The sequence below is a fragment of the Oryza brachyantha genome, chromosome 4, assembly GCF_000231095.2.
Source record: "Oryza brachyantha chromosome 4, ObraRS2, whole genome shotgun sequence".
Lineage (NCBI taxonomy): Eukaryota > Viridiplantae > Streptophyta > Magnoliopsida > Poales > Poaceae > Oryza > Oryza brachyantha.
The window spans coordinates 578,687-598,920 of record NC_023166.2 but is presented as its reverse complement, the minus strand read 5'-3'; the positions used below and the strand labels follow the sequence as shown (position 1 = coordinate 598,920).

The window sequence follows — 20,234 nt, the reverse complement described above, 5'->3', positions numbered from 1 at the left end:
AAACTCAGGTTACCTAGTGACGGCTAATTTTAGATGATCCTGATGGTTATCCCTTGTACTTCACACGGTCAGACAAAGAAAGCACCATCCGTATTTCTGCAACACCATAAGTGATGAAAAAACAAATTGTCTGAGAAACAAACATAATGAAAAAGTTGCATTTACCATTATCAGGTTGTCAACACCTTGCAGTGCATTAACCACCTGGAGCCACGAATATAAAATTTTAATGTTTTAATCGTATGTAGAACTGCTTGAGCCAACTTTATTTGCCCCTGGCATTCTTTCCTGGTAGCAAAAATTGCTTCTAGACTTTGCTTCAGCACGTATTGAAAATTTTCTGGAGTTACGCATTTTAGGTTCCATTGATACATATGAAACTGAAAATGGGTAGAAATGCTATGCTGAAAATCCTTTGTACTCTAGTATTAGAAAATCAGATCTCCGTGATAATTACCAGACTGCCCATACGTGAAGTTACATGATATTTTTCCGCATGGTGGGAGAGAAGAAAATGGTATAGATTAAAAGAAGAAATTACTTCGAAAGTGATGATCAGTAGATGATTTGAGCAAGGTTACCCAGTCTGCACACTAAGGAAGCACACAAGTAATACAGAACTAATATTTAGTAACCCCAATTGCTTATTCCAACAGCAGATAAAAATTGATACTGACAGTTCTCGATCGAACTTCCCTTAAGAAACATGGGGTTGTGTAGAAATAGGTTACTACTGGCTGCTAACTCAACTTTATTAGATAATCCTTGAGTACCCCTTATACTTCACAGTGTGATACAAATAAAACACCATCTACATCTGCAGCACCTAATTGATAAAAACACATCATATGAGAAATGAACATAGTGTTCTAAAAAAGAGTGAAAGGAATAGAGTTCCATTTACCGTTATCAGTCAGGGAGAGATCATTGCCGCTAGTTTTAATAAGCGGACCCCTATTCATAGCATCGAGCAAGATGTATAACGCCCAACATGCATGAGAAACAGAAAAAAAAAGAACACGTTAAATAGGAACAAAACAATCGTATGAGATTGTACCGAACTGCCCTTGCAACTGCAAATGCCACCAACAACACAATCAACACACTCTCCCCAGATGGGCTACGGCGAGCAGTATTGCTTCGTGATGCTCCTACGAACACCATCAAACAAGGGGCTCTCTTGCTGGCAAGGGGATCCGTCCGAGGATTGTGCCATCAAAGAGAGCAGTAGCAGCGCGCGCTAGGAACTGCAGTTGCGATGAGAGGCTGACATGGCATCGCCGCTGCATTGGAAAGCGGTAGGAAGAGGATCGGAGACATCAGCAAGGGCACCTTCATAGGCAAGTGCAAGTGTGAAGTGATGGAGGTTGAAGTGTAGGGACCGGCAACGGAGGCGGTGGTGAGGGAGGGAATTGAGCGAGGGATTTCAGGGAATTTAACTATTTGCCACTTTTAGATTTGTCACTTATCCAAATGTCCCTCTTAGGTTTGCGCATAATATTTTGCCACTAGAGAGAGGTTGTTTCTTAATTATTTGTCACTTTTGCTTACGTGGCGAGCCAGCGTGGCGTGCCCGCATGGAAAGCGCCGTGGACCCTACCCGTCAGCCCCTCCCCTCTCCTTCTTCTCCACCTTATCCGACGGCGTGGGCGGAGGGGCGTTTCCAGCGCTAGGTGACGGATCCAGCGGAGGGGCGTCGTCGGTGACGTGGGCGGAGGGGCGTCGCCGGCGCTGAGCGGAGGGGCATCGTCGGCGTGGCATTATGCAGCAGCGACTCCACCAGCCTCGCCGCATCGATGCGCCTCCAGCCCACTCCCGCCCTGCATCACGCGTGCCAACACGGCAGCACCGGCACGGATCCGCCCCAGGCGCGGCGACCTAGGCACCTAGCGGAGGAGCTCTGCCCCCGCGACGACTGGCGTGGGACCAACAAGCCGACGGTGCGGATGGCGACGACGGAGCTATCGTGGATGCCCAGAGCACGATGAGCCGGCACAGTGTGAGATTCGGCACAAGGTTGGTGGACGGCAGCGGGAGCATGGTGGCCGGGCAGGTGGCGCTGCCGGAGTCGATCCAACGCAGATGACGACGACGACCGGAGGTGGAGAAGAAGGAAAGGGGAGAGGCTGACGGGTGGGGTCCACGTCACTTTCCACGTGGGCACGCCACTGTGGCTCGCCACGTAGGCAAAAGTGGCAAATACTTAAGAAATAACCTCTCTCTAGTGGCAAAATATTAAGTGCAAACCTAAAAAGGGCATTTAGATAAGTGACAAACCTATAAGTGGCAAAATAGTTAAATTTCCCAGGGATTTCGGGAGACACATCACGAGAGACACTGACGTTGCGGCGGATCACCTGGCGCTAGCTTAACGCTGGTCCTAAAACAGCTCCAGCGCGGAACATGCAGCGATGATCAAGGATGTGTCCTGCTAGTCGGATTGCAAGACCCATATGCGACATGGTATTTTCAGCCGTTGGATTGGTTAATCAGACGGTTTTGGATTGATAGGTAAATTCTTGTGTATGCATTGTTGGGTGGTTATACAAAAAATATAACTCCTTTTTATATGAGTATAGAAAAAAAGGTGCTACACTACATGTGTTGGGCCTATAGTTTTGTAACTTCATCTTGGACATCAACCTAAATGAGGCCCATGTTGTGTGCACCCCAACTAGATGAAGTATAATCCTATGACCTTCTTGGTCTATCCCTACACCTTTTTTAAATAGCTAGGTACCTATCTAAGGTTACTTGGATTATTTGGAACTCCAGCTTACAAAGTGTTTCAATATATCATGATCTTTAATTCCTATTTATGTTTATGTTGTTCTTGCTTAATTTTGTATCAATTTACTTGTCAGAATAAAGTTGATCTGTACTAACAAGATCAACACCCCACGAAAAAGTGTATCAATCACTGATATGAAACAAAACAACTTCTCATACAGCTATAATCTTCAAAAATTTATCTCCTACACTATAGTTATGTTCATCCCATTGAAATATCAGACCGCCACTGCTCATATTACATTTGATTATTAAAAAGAAGGAGGAAAGGATATACCAATAAAAATCATGTCGCAGCGAAATACATCTACTGTCTGACAACAATTTATGAATACGATGGGGGCACTTACGGCTTGACAGCCTTGACCCGATGTTTCTCCGGAAAAAGGAGGGTAATGGACCCCTACTGATGTGGGCCCTAGACTGTCGCCCCCTCTGCCTAGGGGGTAGAGATGGGCCTAATCATCTTGCCACCATCTGTGCATTAGGAGGTCTAGATTAGTCCTCATGGCGTCCGAGAAGGGGTCCTTGTCGTTGTCTATGTTACGTGAGCCAAAGGGCAATGACTCTTCCCCTTGCTTGGCTACCTGCGCTACCGCAACCACTTCCGCTATTAGCCCGTCACCAACCTAGGTGTCATGTGTGCCTGCGTTATAAACCTGGCCAATTCAAGGAGGTCCAAGATCTAGATGGAGGGATACTGAATCTAACCGCCAAGCTAGGAGGATGAAGGGGGTAGGGTGGCAGTGGTTAAAATTTCAATTTTCAGTTGTCTACCGTTACCTGCATGGGGATGACATGGGATCGTTTTCATCCATCATTCATTGTGGTTTTGCTTTGGTCTTGAAAACAAAAAAAGGTGGAAAGAAAAGACAAGAAGATGAAAGAATCAAGAATAATGGCACATCAAGGGCAAAGGTCCAAAGCAAAAAAGTGCCCAAAAGGAACCAGATGGCATCTTGGTTGTTGTTGACTTATTGGTTCAAAAATAAAACCTCACCACTCATCCTCATCCTATGTACTACCTTCATTTCATAATATAAAATATTTGACTTTTTTGGTTGCAACGTTTGAACATTCGTCTTATTTAAAAATTTAGTACAAATGTAAAAAAATAACAAGTTGCGTTTATACTTCTTTTGATAATAAAGTAAGTCACAAACAAAATAAATGATATTTACATAATTTTTTAAATAAGACAAATGATCAAACATTGCAAGTAAAAAAGTCAAACATCTTATATTATGAAACGGAGGGAGTATTAGATATGTTATGCCAAATCTATCTCCAATTCTCCTGTGGTAGCCGCCACAAAGAATATGGAGGGCTCCCAATTTTTTGAGCTCCCTCTCTCTACTCTGAAAGTGATGGAATGAATGCATGGAGCCTCAGCCCATCATATGTTGCTCGCTTTTTCCACGGTGATTCGTGGACATGAAACGTACTTGCTGACGGCCGTGCGTTTGGAATCAGAATAACCTCTTTTCTATGCTCCGTGACTTCACTTTCGGAGATTATTATTATGGATGGCGAAGAGGGAATGGAATCATCTTCTGCTCACTAGGATCTGATTCCGGCTATGAGAAAGAGAACCGTCTTTTTTCCTTTTTTTTTCAATGACTTGTACCAAGAAAACTATGTATATATTCTGTATACGATTAAATCATTTTTTGAAGATGAATATACTGGTAATGGTAGAGTCAGTAACATTGTAAAGCCTGGATGATGTAGAATGTGTTTTAGAGATGAAGTCTGGAAATCTGCCAAGAGTTGACTCTACTGCTAGATATTGAAATAGTATTCGCAAAAGAAGACTGCTATTCATTTTGTGGCTAGGGTAAAAACTATCATGAAAAATTCCCGAACGACATCTGTTGTTGCTTCTATACACATATATAGTTTATTTTCTTTAATTCTGTCAGTGCCATATTATAAGTTAACAATAAAAGTTAACAATAAATAGTTAAATTGGTAAATATGGTTGATACCTAATTAATTGACCGATTCTGACCGTTTTTACATGACCCCTGTAAATATTATTTGGGGTGATTGTTTGGCTTTTCTATAGAAAAAGTCAAACAACATATTTACAAACGAGAAATAATTTATGAATACAACTTTTATATACATGTGATTAGTGATCTAAAAGCTAACGCTGAAAAATAAACTATAATAAAAAAACTCCCAAAATAAACTCAAAATTTATGGTTGAAAATTCAAATTTTGACTTATAAGTATAAGCCAAAAGATGAGGTGCTCGTAGTCCAATTAGAGCTTAACTATTACGCGTATGCATGGGATGAACAAGATGTATCGTTTCTTAAAGAAATTAGGACACGTACAAAGATGTTTATTAGCTGACTTTCTCGATCGCCACATAAGTAAATTTGGTGACGTGGAGGAAAGAGAGAGAATGCGAGAGAAGAATTGTTATCATGCATGACAACGGCTTAGAGTCGTCTCTTAGCATTCATCTTGATGAATGTATATAATTTATATATGTGTCTAAATTCATTAGCATTCATATAAATCTAGACAATGCCAAAAAGTCTTACATTGCAAAACGGAGAAAGTATCTTCTAATTCATGTAAAATAAAGTATTTATATAAATTCGTAAAATCCCATTGAAAAACTTTACTTTATTCCAATTTAACAAAAATCCACTATAAATCATAGGCCAGGTAAAATAAAAACCTAATTCAGAAATATAATTCTATGTATAATGATTAATCTTATAAATTTTTAAAACTCAACATGTCATAACTTAATCACTTTAGGTAATTATAAGAACACACAATATATAGCATAATTATAGGAGCTATATACATGAAAAGTGTATAGATTTATATTTTATAGGAATTTTCTAATATATACAAAGAATTTTTCTATGCATGACGTGGGGGAGGTAGAGTCGATCTGAGTCATTCGATTGATATATATAATTCTGCATTGTTGGATTTGTCACGTGAGGCAATGACTCATGATTCACATCAGTTGGTGCACTTTAGTAGAAAAAATATCACTATAACAATTATGCATTTAATTTCAAACATATATCCTGATATACACATTCGTGTTAACAATATGAAATATGACACACGGTGGTATTTATAATACCTGTTAACGCCATAATTTGGATAATTGCCGCTGGAGATTAAACTGTGATTAAAGACCGAATCAAACATGAAACAGGACAATCGGATAGTAGACCAGGTGGAATACGACTCGGATTCAGCCGATGGAGTCTGGATCAGATAAGAAATAAAGTACGATTAGGCCTAGAATGTTACAGATAAATTCGGAAATAATCAGAGTCCGTGTAATTATCTGTTAGTTAGAGTTAGTTAGGATTTCATCTCTAAGAGATTAGAGTCCGATCGGGACTTGTTTGTTTTCTTTTATTTATTAGAAACCGTGTCGTGTTAGAGATATAGTTTGCTATTTCTTTTTATCTATTAGGGCTCGTGCTCGACATGGACTAGCATCCACCTAAGTGTATAAATATGTATGCCTGGGGTCATTGTAAATCATCTACACATCAATTAGATCAATTACCTTTGGCGCATCGCCACCCTCCTAACCGAGGTTTCAACTCTGGCGGAACTTGGCACCTGACGCTGGGCTGCATCGCTTTGATCTCTAGCGGAAGGGTAAGTTCATCGTTCCGCTGGACCATGGTAATCGCGCGGCTAGATTAGAACTGTCTCGGTTCGGTCCGATCTTCTAATCTGGTTGTGCGATTGCCAGTTATCGTATCAGTTTTAATTCAAGTTACTTCGATATCTTGAGTTGATCTGGTCGGCCACTTTATGTGATCTCCGTTGGTTTGATATTCGCTGTTTGACATATTCAATCTAGTACTGTCTCGGTTCGATCCGATCTAGTAGATTGCGTTTATCAGATAGTTTATATCAGATTGATGTACTTTGTTCAATGTTTTATCGAAGTACCAGCCGATAAGTTACCAATCAGCTCATTGGCTTGATAGCAATTCAGATCTGTTTAGTATCTATCCTGACATTGCTAGTTTTAATCTTAAACTATCTCGGTTGGGTCCGATCTTTCGTGATTATTCTTAGCAATCTGGGCTAGGTATTTTATAGATCTTGGTTGTTTGTCCGCTGTCTATAGCCGATGATTTTTGCCGATTTACATGTTCATTATATTTACATCAATAGAATAGCTGATTGCTTTACTGTATTATTTTTATACCAATCGGCTTGCTTTAGTTACATCGGCAGTTATTTATGTTGTATCGGGTTGTGAGAATTACACGTAAATTGGGTTTAGTCGATCATAACATATGATTTATTGTTTATTCCAAGTAATTTGTCGATTTATTTATTAGCCTTATCGATCTTCATGTTTCCTATAATCATATCGTGCTCGACTACATACAGCCTTGGTTAAGTCCAATCTTTGTACGTCTAGTTCGATCTGGTTATAAGGGCTCGTCCGATCGACTAAGATTAATAAGTAACTTGGCGGATTACATGGTCTAATATTTAATTCTAGTCTATTTCTGTCAAGTTTCTAGCCGATCCAAGCTTTTTACAGCCGATCGTTTATCCTATCGGTTAACCGTTGCAGCATCAATATCTAATCGGCTGGATATTTATTCACCTATCGGCTCGATAGCCGATCGACTTGTTTTACTGCTTATCTGGTTAGTTGCAGAATCAAACTAACTGGCACGCCCACGCACCTTCTAAGATTTAGGTCCTGCACTGGAGCTGTTTAGGATTGACTCCTAGGCTTTCGTGTGTGACACGTCGTCGGATCATTTTCGACGTCAATAATACCCTATCGGTATCTTTTTATATGTATATAAACATAAATGAATCAACAGTGTCAAATAAAAAGGAATGAGTATAAAATAAATTTTGTAATATATATGTATATATATTATTTAAATGGAAGCCTCTATCCTACTACCCGGTGTAGCTACTCCCTTCACGTTTAAGGTACAGAAACATCTTCATAAATTTTTCAGTTCTCTTCCAATAGAAAATACAAACTCTATATATATAGTTGTATCATTCATACGAGATTTAACAGTATATATACTTTATGTTAGGTGGTAGCAGAAACAGTTATGAAAGTGTTTCTCATCATGGACGTGAAGGAAGTAGATTCTTCATATATATAGCTACGATGAGTTGTAACTCATGGACGACTCCGTGAGTCGGGGTCTAAAAACATATCAAATCACCTCTAAATTTCGATTTATATGGCTCACTAGATTCTTCATATCAAAATCTTATAGCACGCAAAAAAAATTAATTTTTGGAGATTTTTAAGTATTTTTTTAAAGATTTTTCAAAATCTTAAAAAAATACTTAAAAATCTCCAAAAATTAAAAAAATTTGTGTGCTATAAGATTTTGATGTAAAGAATCTAGTGAGTCATATAAATCGAAATTTAGAGGTGATTTGATATGTTTTTGGACCCCGATTCATGGAGCCTTCCGTGAGTTGCAACTCACCGTAGCTAGACTCTCTCTATATATATATAACACGATAGATTCTGTCCGTTGGTTGTCCCATGAGTCATGATTTTTATGTTTACTAGTCATCGTGCACGTACATGATACGACTGAGGTCATTACAAATTAAATTGAACACACACATATACATACATACATACATATATATATATATATATATATATATATATGCATATACATATATATATATACACAATATATATATATATATACATATATATATATATATATATATATATGAATAATGGTAGTAGAAAAATATAATCCTAAGCTCTAGGATATTTCTAGAAATTAAAGCTTCATTTAAATTTGCATAATTTCAGGAAATGTGCTGCTGGAATCCACGAAACTATTAAACCATTGATTATCAATACATTGTCCGTCATGGAATGAGTTTAGCTGGGGACAACAAAATTAATAGCTAATACATGCATGAAAAAAAAAGAGTATAATTATCTACTATATATAATTGATAAGTATCTACTATATATCTATATCTATACTAATATAAAAAAAATGAGTTATAATTTTTCTAGAACCACCCAACAATGCACACATAGAATTTTACCTATCAATCCACGACCATCCGATCAGTCAATCCAACAGCCGAAAATGCCATGTCGTATCTGGGTCTTGCAATCCTACACGCAGGACACACCCCCGATCACAGTTGTTTCGAGAATCAAGACCAACAACGCCTTGAGATTCGCCGCTATGACCGTCCCTTTTCACGATGCATCTCCTAAAATTCCTCCCCAAATCCCTCCCTCAACACCACCGTCGTTGCCGATCCCTTCACTTCAACCTCCGTCACATCTGCTTCATTCCCTCCCCACCGCTGCTGGCGGATCCCCTTCCTTGCCCCTCAGTAGCATTTCTCCTTCATTCCCTCCCCACCGCTGCTGCTCTCGGCGATGGCACAAATCAGAGTAGACCGGGTAACTGAATATTAGTTCTTCATTCGTTGTGTGCTTTGCTGGTGTGTTGAGACCGGGTAACCTTGCTCAAATCATCTACCGATCGTCACTTTTTCAAGTAATTTCTTTTTTTAATCTATACCATTTGCTTCTCTTCCACAATGCAAAAAAAATATCATGTAACTTCACGTACGTATGTGCAGTGCTTCTGGTAGGTATTATCATGGAGATCTAATTTTCTGTTACTGGAGTACAGATGATCTTCAACATAGCATTTCTACTCATTTTCAGTTTCATATGAATGAATGCAGAAAATTTTCAATATGTGATGAAGCAAAATCTAGAAGCAATTTTTGCTACAAGGCAAGAATGCCTAGGGCAAATAAAGTTGGATTAAGCAATTCTACTCTGATTTATGAACTTTCCACGTATCCTTTGTTAATGCATTAATCTTTATTTAGACACTGTGAAACACAATTCTACACACGATATCTTCGATATTGTACAATTGAAATGTTAAATCTTAATACCTTGAGATAATATAATTTTGCACTAAAATTTTTGAGACCTAAGGTACTTTTTAAGGATGGTCTTATATATATGTTTGGTAGTGTGCATGTTCTCATTTGTGTGAACATGCTGAGATGAACCTCACAACTGTTTTGTTCAATTTATGGGTTTTTTTAATGTTTTTATGAAACAGAAAAACATTTAGATTGTACCCTCAGATAACAACTGAATTGAGCGCCTGCTGTGTTGATCCATATTTGGTCAGCTAACATTGATCTGAACCTTGCTTATGAATTAAAATAAAGTACTAAGAAATTTTGTTCATCTGAGTAGTGATCACCTCTATTGTTTTAGTTGCAATACATACTAATTATAACCAGTAAACGTAATCTCATTGTATTGCAAGCTAAGAGTGTTGGCTATTATTACTGAATCAAAGTGTAATTGTGCTATAAAAAAAATCACCCCTGATAGTAATACAAGCAAATGTATGTTCATTTCTGCATGGCTGTGCAGATTGGCAAGCCAATTTGACTGGTATGAACGTTCAAACATTGGTTAATCTATTTATTTTATATAATGCATGACAGTTTTCTCAGAAAGAGAGGGAAGCCTCCCCCGTTTCATTGCATCATATTCATCAATGTCAGCAGTATCGAAGTGGTATGTAGTAGTCCATAGCCTTGTTTTATAGTTTGTTCCTTCAAAGATAATGACACACAGGCTTTTAGCCTAATGCTATTAGTGGGCTGAATTGAAGATTATATTTTCTTTGCATGATTTTTGGATTTGCTTGGCATGGACTAAACAATTATTATCACCCCATCTTTTTGTTTTTAATTATGCTTATAAACTAAACTTTGAATTTTCAACCTTAAATTTAAAGTTGATTTTGGAGTTTTTTCACCGAAGTTTTTTTTCAACCTTGACTTTTAAATCACTAAGAATACGTATATAAAAAATTTATTCATAAATTATTTTTCGTTTATAAATATGTCGATTCAATCACCACATATATGTATATGATAAATTCATACATTGTTGTCCATGTACATCATGTTTGGTTGAGTTTGTATACATTGATCTCAACATGTATTGCATGTGCACCATTACTAGTAATTGATAATTGATAAGTAAACAACATTACAACAAGAAATAGAGGAAGAAGATCGTATATTTATCTATTATAATTGATAAATAAGCAGCATTAGAGCAAGGAATAGCATTACAATAAGGAATAGAGGGAGAAGCTGACCACCTCGTGATGAGCAAGAGCTAAACGTAGATCAGCCAACTCCTTATTTCTCGGCTAATGATAATTGACTCATTCCAAGGGAGAAGAGGGATCGAATTGGAAATTGTGAAATGAAGAAATGGGACTGATCAAACTTTGTAAGCTCCAAAAGATGAGGCATAAAAAGATTAACAGATTGACGACCTAAAGAATACAAAATAATTTATGATATCTGAGACGCAAGCAAGTAATAGAACATAACATTTATAAATAGATTGAAAAATTGGCTAATGATTTGGGGAGCCTAAAACGGTGCGCAATTGTGGGATGAAGATCAGCTAATGGTTAATTATTGGCAATACAGGATGATTTCACGTACAACCAATGTTCGTTTGCTTTGCAGTGGCTACAAAAATCAACCGACAGTGGCAGTCGTTCAAAAAGCAGTTCTACATTAATCCTTGTTTGCTAAGTTGAAATTTAAAAGGTGTTCTTGTATAGTGTATGATGAGAAAAGGTTGGATAACTAAGTGGGTTTTCAATCTCATACCTGCTGTGGGGTTGCTACTGCTGCTAGTCACATGCTACCTCCGTTTCATAATATTTGATGTTTGATTTTTTTAACATTTGATCATTCATCTTATTTAAAAATTTAGTACAAATATAAAAAATGATAAGTCGTGCTTAAAGTTCTTTTGACAATAGAGTAAGTCACAAGCAAAATAAATAATTTTTTATAATTTTTTAAATAAGATGAATGATCAAACATTACAGCAAAACGAATCAAATATCTTACGTTATGAAATAGATGAAGTAATATACATAAACAGAGTATCCCTATATGGCTAGATGGGGTTAACTTATGCGCATGCAGGCTGCAGCTAGCATCAACATCCAATAATTCAACGATTGACACAAAATTTATTTGTTTTGGTCAGTATTTATGACCCCATGAAAGCTTGCTGCTCCGGTGACAGCTCCGATTCAGCACTTGGATGGCTTCTTCAATGTTTGACCTGGAAATAAAATGAACTAACCAAAGCAACAAGGAATGAGGCCAAATATGAATTAGGTAAAGATGATTAGCAAAGAAACCCTGAAGAATTTATTAACCTGCTAGTAAGTTGGACAAATCCACAAAGCTTGCTACAAGAATTTGCACATAACCAATTTCCCCATATGGAGTAAATTGGTGTCCATTTTACATTGGAATGTATCCCGCACACAAAGATCTATTGCACGATACCAAAACAAAGATGCAACAATTCTTAGAATTAAGTAAACCAGAAAGTTACCCAGAAAGTTACCCACTGTTGTATTAATGAGATCATCTCCAAATTGTTTCCTTGGTAGCTATGGTGAGCTACAATGACAAAAAAAAGTAAGTAAATAAGCAACATAAGTTCAGAAAGATGACATAGCGCCGATCATATCACCAGCTCTAGAGGTCCTAATCGCCACCTGATGCTCTTCTTAAATGGTTAAATCCACTGCTACAAAGTGGTAGCTTAAGCTCAATTAGTATGAAATCTTGGCTCTTAAGATATAGATAACAATTTCATGGTACCTTAATTTGGAAACAAATATAATATATAGACATGGAATAGATAGTAGAAATTGATATGTAGCAAATCCATTAGTTAGTATACTGCATATGGAACCAAACACACAACACCAAATCTATCGGTTAATGCTGCGACGAACCTTTCAAAACCATACAAGTGCTACTGCTGAGGGATCAAACAGTTTGTAAACATTACCAGAAGATATAAACAATTGAACACCATGCAAAAGTATGAGATGGGCAGTCCAATGGCATGTGAATAAGATAGTTCATACTTGGGAGATCGATCGAGATGACGACCTAATGTTGTCGGGTGAGGTGAGCGGAGGATCACGTATAGAAAAGGTAGAGTTGAGGATTGGCATGTCTGACTGAGGTGGATCACATGAATAGCGTGTCGTGGATGTGACCTGCAACGTGGAGGGTGACCGACAACGGGCGTCGGCTTGGGAGCGCCGGGGGAGACTGGCGGCGGTCGACAGGAGCGTGGGTGTGGCCGGCGGCGGACGGGATCGTTGGTACGACCTGCGTTGAATGGGATCGGCTCGTGGGGAGGATTAGTTAACGGCGTGGAGGGCGTGATTAGAAGGGTGTGTCCTACGTAGGATTGCAAGAGAGAGACACATCTAATTATTTTAGGCCATTGGATATCTATATCTAACGGTATAAAATCGATTTAAAGTAGGATAGATTTGCTTAAAACAGGATCGAGCGCAGCTGATATTATTTAATCATGACTTTTGCCCAAAGAATATATGTTGGTCTAATCTTCTCCAAGGGATGAGGGCGATATCCGTACACCGGCCTCTACTACGGAACCCTAACCAGGTTCCTCCCATCCAGACGTACGCGCGCCGCCAACCTCTCGTACGTCTCATGGCAATGGCTTCCTTGCTCATGCGGGCATCCCATGCCGCTTGCTCCGCAGCACGCTCATGCTTCGCCCGCTTCTGTGATAGAATCAATCTCTCACTGACGCCGGCGGTGGCGGCCGCATCTCACACAGGTTCATATCGATATATCGTAGATGCACCGTCCCCCCGTCTCATCAAATTCACTGTTTTATTACTTTTGGCTGGTTAAAAACGCTGCTTAATTACCGTGCATCTGGGTGAATAGAGTATCACATGATGGGTGTTTTACTTTAGTTTTTACAGTGCGTGCACCTTGCGAATTAATCTGCAGAGGTTTGCTCTAGTCCAACAAAAAATACCCCGAGATATCGGTACCTCGTGATACCAAATTATTTCTAATCGTTGAATCTAACAGTACGCATCTTATTTAGCTAGATCTAATAGTAAAAAATAATTTGATATCTTAAGATACCATTTTGGACCGGAGCAAATATCTAATTTGCAACTCGACATGAGACCGACTACCTCTTTTTTTTCATTTTTGCTGTAGACAAGTTGAAAGAAGTTAGGGTGAAGTTCGTAGCAGAGGAGAAGTCCATTTGGGATTTGTACAAGCGCTGGTGCAAGGCTTTCAGCGTGGAGCGTGACCATGCTGAGATGCTCCACCGCTTCCCTGCGTTCAAGGCTTCTGTGCTGTTTGTCCATCACACCAACAACAGGCCTAATCTCTCCTACAAACTGGAAATAACCAAAATGGCCGACGGAAAGCTCAGGGAAATCTGCATTACTGGCAAGCGGCCTGACTATCAGCTTCGCAGGGAGCTTGACTTTAAACCTGCTCTCTTCATAGGTAGCTATCGCAGATGCTTGAGGCGGGTCTACAATGATTTTGAAGTGGTCGATGGCAGATTGTACGTTGATTTACCTGAGGGGCTTCAGCTTTGGAACCCCAGATCATGATGCGATCGGCAGCGGCGGCAACAAGCAGATTGGCGAGTCATCTGCAGTTTTCTTTAAAGCTAGCAGTGGCAAACTTTTGAAGCGGGTCTACTCTGTTTTTGAAGTGGTCAATGGGAGCCTGTTTGTTGATTTACCAGATGGGATTCATCAGCTGGGAACCCCAAAGGATGAATATGGACTCTGAATCTGCAATACTCCATGCGTCACCACCAAGCCTGAATATCTCCTATGAGTCTTCTGCATGCCATGGAATGCATATGCTGACTCTTCACTCCTGCAAAGAACACGTCTATCTCTACTAAGTTGTGCCTTGCCAATGCATGCAAATCTTCCAAAGTTGTATGCTTCTGTCCCGAGTCATGAATATTTGTGCTGGTCAAGGATGTTTTTAAGTTTCCCTAAAGGTTATATAATAATTCCAGATTCATCCACCTGTTCTAATTCATTGGAGTTATCTTTTTTGAGATAAAACTGTATCAGTTGGAACGCTAAATTCTCTCCAAATAACACAGCTGTAGCTTCCTGAGCTAATAATGTTTCTTTTGTTGCTCAACAGTACATAGAATTTCTCGTACTGGTCCATCCCACGTATAAACGAAAAAAATATCAGCCCAGGTATAAACAAAATTGCCCATCTAACGTATAAATAAAAAGATTTACTCCGATCCAACAAAAAGTATTTTTAAGGTACCGGTATCTTTGATCAGAAATGATTTGATACCACGACGTACTGGCATCTCAAGACAGACAATTTTTGTTGTACTATGAAATTGCTAATAAACGAAAGAACGTCAGCACAGGTATAAACAAAGTCTTCTAGCTATCAGTCTAATCTGCCCAGGAGTTGGCACTACTGCTCGATCGATATTAAAATAGTATTCGCAAAGAAGACTCCTATTCATTTTATGGCTAGGGTGAAAACGAAAACGATCATGAAAAATTCCCGGACAACATCTGTTGTTCCTTCTACACATATATAGAATTAATTTTAATTAATTGTGCCAGTGCCATATTATTTAACAATAAATAGTTAAATTGGTAAACATGGTTGATACTTGATGCTACCGATTCTGACCTTTTTCACCTGCCCTTGTAAATGTAATCCATGAGATTGTATTCCAACTAGAGCTTAAATATCACGCGTATCATATGCAGGGGATGAACAAGATGTATCGTTTATTCGTTTCTGAAAGAGATTACTGATCAAATCCCGTTTCTTTAGTTTCTTAACAATTAGTGACTTGACATGACATAACTGCATACGTAGGAGCAAGGGCTAAAAACTTTTTTAATCTCCTGTCACATCCAATGTTTGGACACTTATTATAAATATTAAACATAGACTATTAACAAAATTCATCCGTAATTTTAAACTAATTTGCGAGACGAATCTATTGAGCCTAATTAAACCATAATTAGCATATGTGATACTACCGTAAACATACGCTAATTATGAATTAATTAGGCTTAAAAATTTATCACGTGAATTAGCTCTCATTTCTGTAATTAGTTTTATAACAAGTCTATGCTTAATTTTTATAAAAAGTATCTAGACATCCATATGATATACGGCTAAAAAAGTTCAGCAACATCCAATGCCTCCAATCACCCGCTAATATAATCTTACACACAATAGAAGATGTGGTCAACCAAGAGTAAGACCATGAGAGTGCATGTGTCACCTCAAATGTCATCACCTGCCTTCCTATTATATATAATCACCAAATCCCATTCCGTTCCAACAACAAGGGCAACCAAACCAATTAAACCCCCAAAAAATAAGAAGAAAAAAAAAAGCGGCTCCACGCGACGCGTCCCGCGTCGAACACCTTGCGCGCCCCCACCTCCACCCATGGACACCACCCACCTCCACCTCCTCACCCCCCCTCGCCTCCGCGCCTCCGCCCCCGCCCCCGCCCCCGCCTCCGCCGCACGCCACCGTGCCTCCACCGCCTCGCTCGCATCCCACCCGCGCCTCCGCCTCGCCGCGCCGCGCCCGGGGCCACGCCCCAGGCGGAGCGCCATGTCCGTGCGGAGCTCCCTCATCGACCCGGACGGGGGCGCGCTCGTCGACCTCGTGGCCCCGCCGGAGCGCCGGGCCGCGCTGAGGGCGGAGGCGGAGGCGCTCCCGCGGGTCCGCCTCGCCGCCGTCGACGTCGAGTGGGCGCACGTGCTCGCCGAGGGGTGGGCGAGCCCGCTCCGGGGGTTCATGCGGGAGCACGAGTACCTCCAGACGCTGCACTTCAACTGCATCCGCCTCCCCGACGGCGCGGGCATCGTCAACATGTCGCTCCCCATCGTCCTCGCCGTCGGCGACCGGGAGAAGGAGCAGATCGGGGACAGGCCCGACGTCGCGCTCCAGGGCCCCGATGGCGGCATCCTCGCCATCCTACGCAGGTGACCTCCTCCTCCTCTCCTCTCCCTTCCATTTCTTACTGATTTTTCTTCTGTCCCCTTTAATTTTCGATCCGTTCTCCATTTCATCTCTGCTTCTCTGCACCGTTCAAAGAGAGCCTGTAGCTTTCGTACAAAAATGGCTACCACATGGTTAATTCGTCCAATCTTATCGCGTATTGTGTTTGAAACTCCTGTCTATGATGATGGTACTTTTGTAGTCTGCTGAAATTTTTTCAAGGCAATTTTTGGTATCAAGGTTTATTGTATTTTTTTAGATAATATCATGGTTTGGTGTGTATTGGTTTATGCACATTGTACGTGACTGTAGCAAACGAGCATCGTGATTTCGAATTTCATCTCGACTCAATCAACAAATACAGTAACAGAGCCGTTGCAGGATTTACAAGCTATCTTTTCATTCTGCAAAGAAAAATAAAACTACAAGCATATTAGGCTGTGATACCTGCCCTTTCTACCTCACATTTTGGCAGGTTTGGGGACCATAGCTGTAGCAACGTAGCACCACTAGCAAGTTTAATGGTTGAGGATTTTTTGGCACATGTTTTTGTTCTCCTTGACTGCTGCTGCCTTTCACTAATGTCACTCTCGTTGTTATCGCATAAGGATTCTCTAGTGATCCATTTTTGACCATGTGAGCAACAAGCAAATTGATTTTTAGCAGCTCCCTGGAAGGTCTAACTCTGGCCCTGTACTGTTTGTGTTGGCGACTACCACAGTTCCGCCATACTTTTGGATAAAACTGATCAAGCTATGAGCGTCGTCTTTCCGTTTTTGCTTATGCTTATAAATCAAAATTTAAATTTTCAACTTTAAATTAGAGTTGATTTTAAAGTTTTTTCATCGTAATTTATTTTTCAGCCTTTGCTTTTAGATTGCTAACAACACGTATATAAAAAATTATTTCATAAATTATTTTCCATTTGCAAATATGTTGTTTGAGAAAGCGAAAAGATGACTCCTATAACAGTTCTTTTTATCTTAAAAATGGAAAAAATATGCATTTGAAAAAAACATATCTTTATGGCACTGTTTACATATTCTCACTCAACATACTTTTGGGATGTAGAGCAAAGATGCTGTTTCTGTGGGTATGCAAATTACCGTGCATCAACTTGCATGTGACGACTCTTTTGATAGGACTAATATATTCTTGCCCTGTCTCATGGGAGATTACTCATACCACTATCAGCTTGTCACTAGTGTCCTCTATTTCTTGGAAGAACAAATTATTTTTAATTCCAAAGAAGCCAAACATATATAATTGGTTAGGAAATAGCAACTCTTTCCATTTGCATCACTGTTAAGCGCATCTACGATGCCATAGAAAAACTTAAACTCCATCTTTTTTTAATTAATGTTTTTAACAATTTTGTAAAGTAAGATTTTCATTAGTGATTTCCCACAAGGGTAAGCTTTAGGAAAGGCAAAACATTTCCACCAGTTTTTCTGACATGGTCAGCAGATAGTACAAAGGTCAACTTTAATTGAAATGCTTACGATGAAAAATCAAGAGATAACTATTTTTTGTAGTTGGTAATACGTTGCTTTCTTCACTTTTTTTATTAACTGCGAATCCGTCATACATTAAGCATTTGATTGACAAAATATTGGAAGATATGGTCTCAAAAGGCTAGGGGTGGTTTGGAATAAAGGAATTCTGTAGGAATCTAATCTTGTGGAACAAAGAAATGCACCCCCAATATTGGAAGATATATATTGGATTCTCATATGTACCTTTTTTTCTCTATTTCTCAGGGTGGAAATATACCCTCACAACAAAGAAGAAAGAATCGCAAGAACATGGGGAACAACTGCACCTGGTTTACCTTATGTAGATGAGGCAATAGCGTCAGCTGGGAACTGGCTAATTGGTGGTGATCTGGAAGTGATCGAACCCATCAAATATAACGATGGTCTTGATCACTATAGGCTCTCACCCCAGCAACTTAGGAATGAATTTGATAAGCGAGGGGCTGATGCTGTGTTTGCCTTCCAATTGAGAAATCCAGTACATAATGGGCATGCCCTGCTGATGAATGATACTAGAAGGCGCCTCTTGGAAATGGGCTACAAGAACCCCATTCTACTGCTGCACCCATTAGGTGGCTTCACGAAAGCTGATGATGTCCCGTTGCCTGTTAGAATGGAACAACACAGCAAGGTAGTCATTTGTTTATGCAGGTATTTTCTATTTCAAATTATACAGGTTACTAAACATGATCTTATGTCAGGTCTTAGAAGATGGAGTTCTTGATCCTGAGACTACTATAGTGTCTATTTTCCCCTCTCCGATGCATTATGCTGGTCCAACAGAAGTGCAGTGGCATGCAAAGGCGCGGATTAACGCTGGTGCCAATTTCTACATCGTGGGTCGTGATCCTGCTGGAATGGGCCATCCAACAGAGAAGAGGGATCTGTACAACCCAGATCATGGAAAGAAGGTCCTTAGCTTGGCTCCAGGTTTAGAGAAACTAAACATATTGCCCTTCAAGGTATTTGATGCACACAAAACCCATTAGCATTTAATGAATTATTATTTGTTTTGAGGAAACATGTAATATTTGATTCCCTATCTTTCTGCTAGATTTTGTATGTTTAACCAACTATTTGTTCTTCCTCTAAAAATAAAAATTATTTGTGCCAGGTCGCAGCGTATGATACAGTGGTGAAGAAGATGGCCTTCTTTGATCCTTCCCGGAGTAAAGATTTTCTGTTCATCTCAGGAACCAAGGTATAGATAGTTTTTCATATAATTGCTTTGCAGCAGAGACAAGTTGATTCTGTTAAAAACTAACTTTACATATCATATCCAGATGCGAGCTTTTGCGAAAAGTGGAGAGGACCCTCCTGATGGTTTCATGTGCCCTGGTGGGTGGAAAGTTCTTGTGGACTACTACAACAGTTTGCAAACTGAAGAAGCTGCCGTGGCACCTGTATGAGAAAAAGCCTACTGGTTTGCTGAGATTTGTTCAATCGCGGCAGGCATAAGATCTTTGGATCTCTCGAGTTTTGTTACTCTTTGTAGGTTGATTCGATTGATGCAATGAAATCTTTATTCCAATTGATCATTTTTTAAATGTGTTATCATGAAGCTTGACATTGAAACTCATAGTGCTGGGTAAATTGATCTGAAAGTCACCTATACAGAGAATAAAGTTGTTTTTTTTTGTTAATATTGTTCTCCGGCAGATATGAGCTACGACCAATTAACATACTAAATTATGTTCAGTATCACTGGGAAGCATCTTTGATGTAGTACTGAAATTATGGACACAGAATCAGCCTACTGGAGTTCAAATTCATGGTTGCACAATTAAATGATTATGTGCATCCGTAGTTGGTGTAGAGACCAAAAGTTATTTCTGATAGAAATGCATAGTGCTACCGTGCAATTTGCAAGAAAGGATGCTGAAGTTACTACAGAATACAAGCAAGAGCCAAGAACAAAGTGTGAGCTTTTTCGCATGCTTGTCGATTAAC

At 39.5% G+C, this 20,234-nt stretch overlaps 2 protein-coding genes across 2 annotated transcripts; both read left to right on the top strand.

The window, feature by feature from the left end:
• The first annotated feature begins 13,299 nt into the window (after positions 1-13,299).
• Positions 13,300-14,845, top strand: LOC107304099. The gene is made up of 2 exons (XM_015836471.1): positions 13,300-13,528; positions 13,927-14,845. Exons 1-2 carry the CDS (start codon positions 13,303-13,305, stop codon positions 14,334-14,336), a joined length of 636 nt encoding a protein of 211 aa, XP_015691957.1. The 5' UTR covers positions 13,300-13,302; the 3' UTR covers positions 14,337-14,845.
• Positions 14,846-16,248: 1,403 nt separating this feature from the next.
• Positions 16,249-19,863, top strand: LOC102720139 (ATP sulfurylase 2-like; the record flags this gene model as incomplete). Its single annotated transcript, XM_015836509.2, has 5 exons — positions 16,249-16,733; positions 18,510-18,915; positions 18,986-19,246; positions 19,399-19,485; positions 19,568-19,863. Coding segments are annotated over 5 exons (1,365 nt in total), but the record flags the coding sequence as incomplete, so codon positions are not given.
• Positions 19,864-20,234: the final 371 nt, after the last annotated feature.

What these genes read in the sequence shown, in the direction of transcription:
- LOC107304099 (XM_015836471.1), top strand. Translation starts at nt 13,303, where the DNA reads ATGAGGGCGATATCCGTACACCGGCCTCTACTACGGAACCCTAACCAG. An exon ending in GGCGGCCGCATCTCACACAG is followed by an intron (nt 13,529 to 13,926) that starts GTTCATATCGAT and finishes TTTTTGCTGTAG; the next exon opens with ACAAGTTGAAAGAAGTTAGG.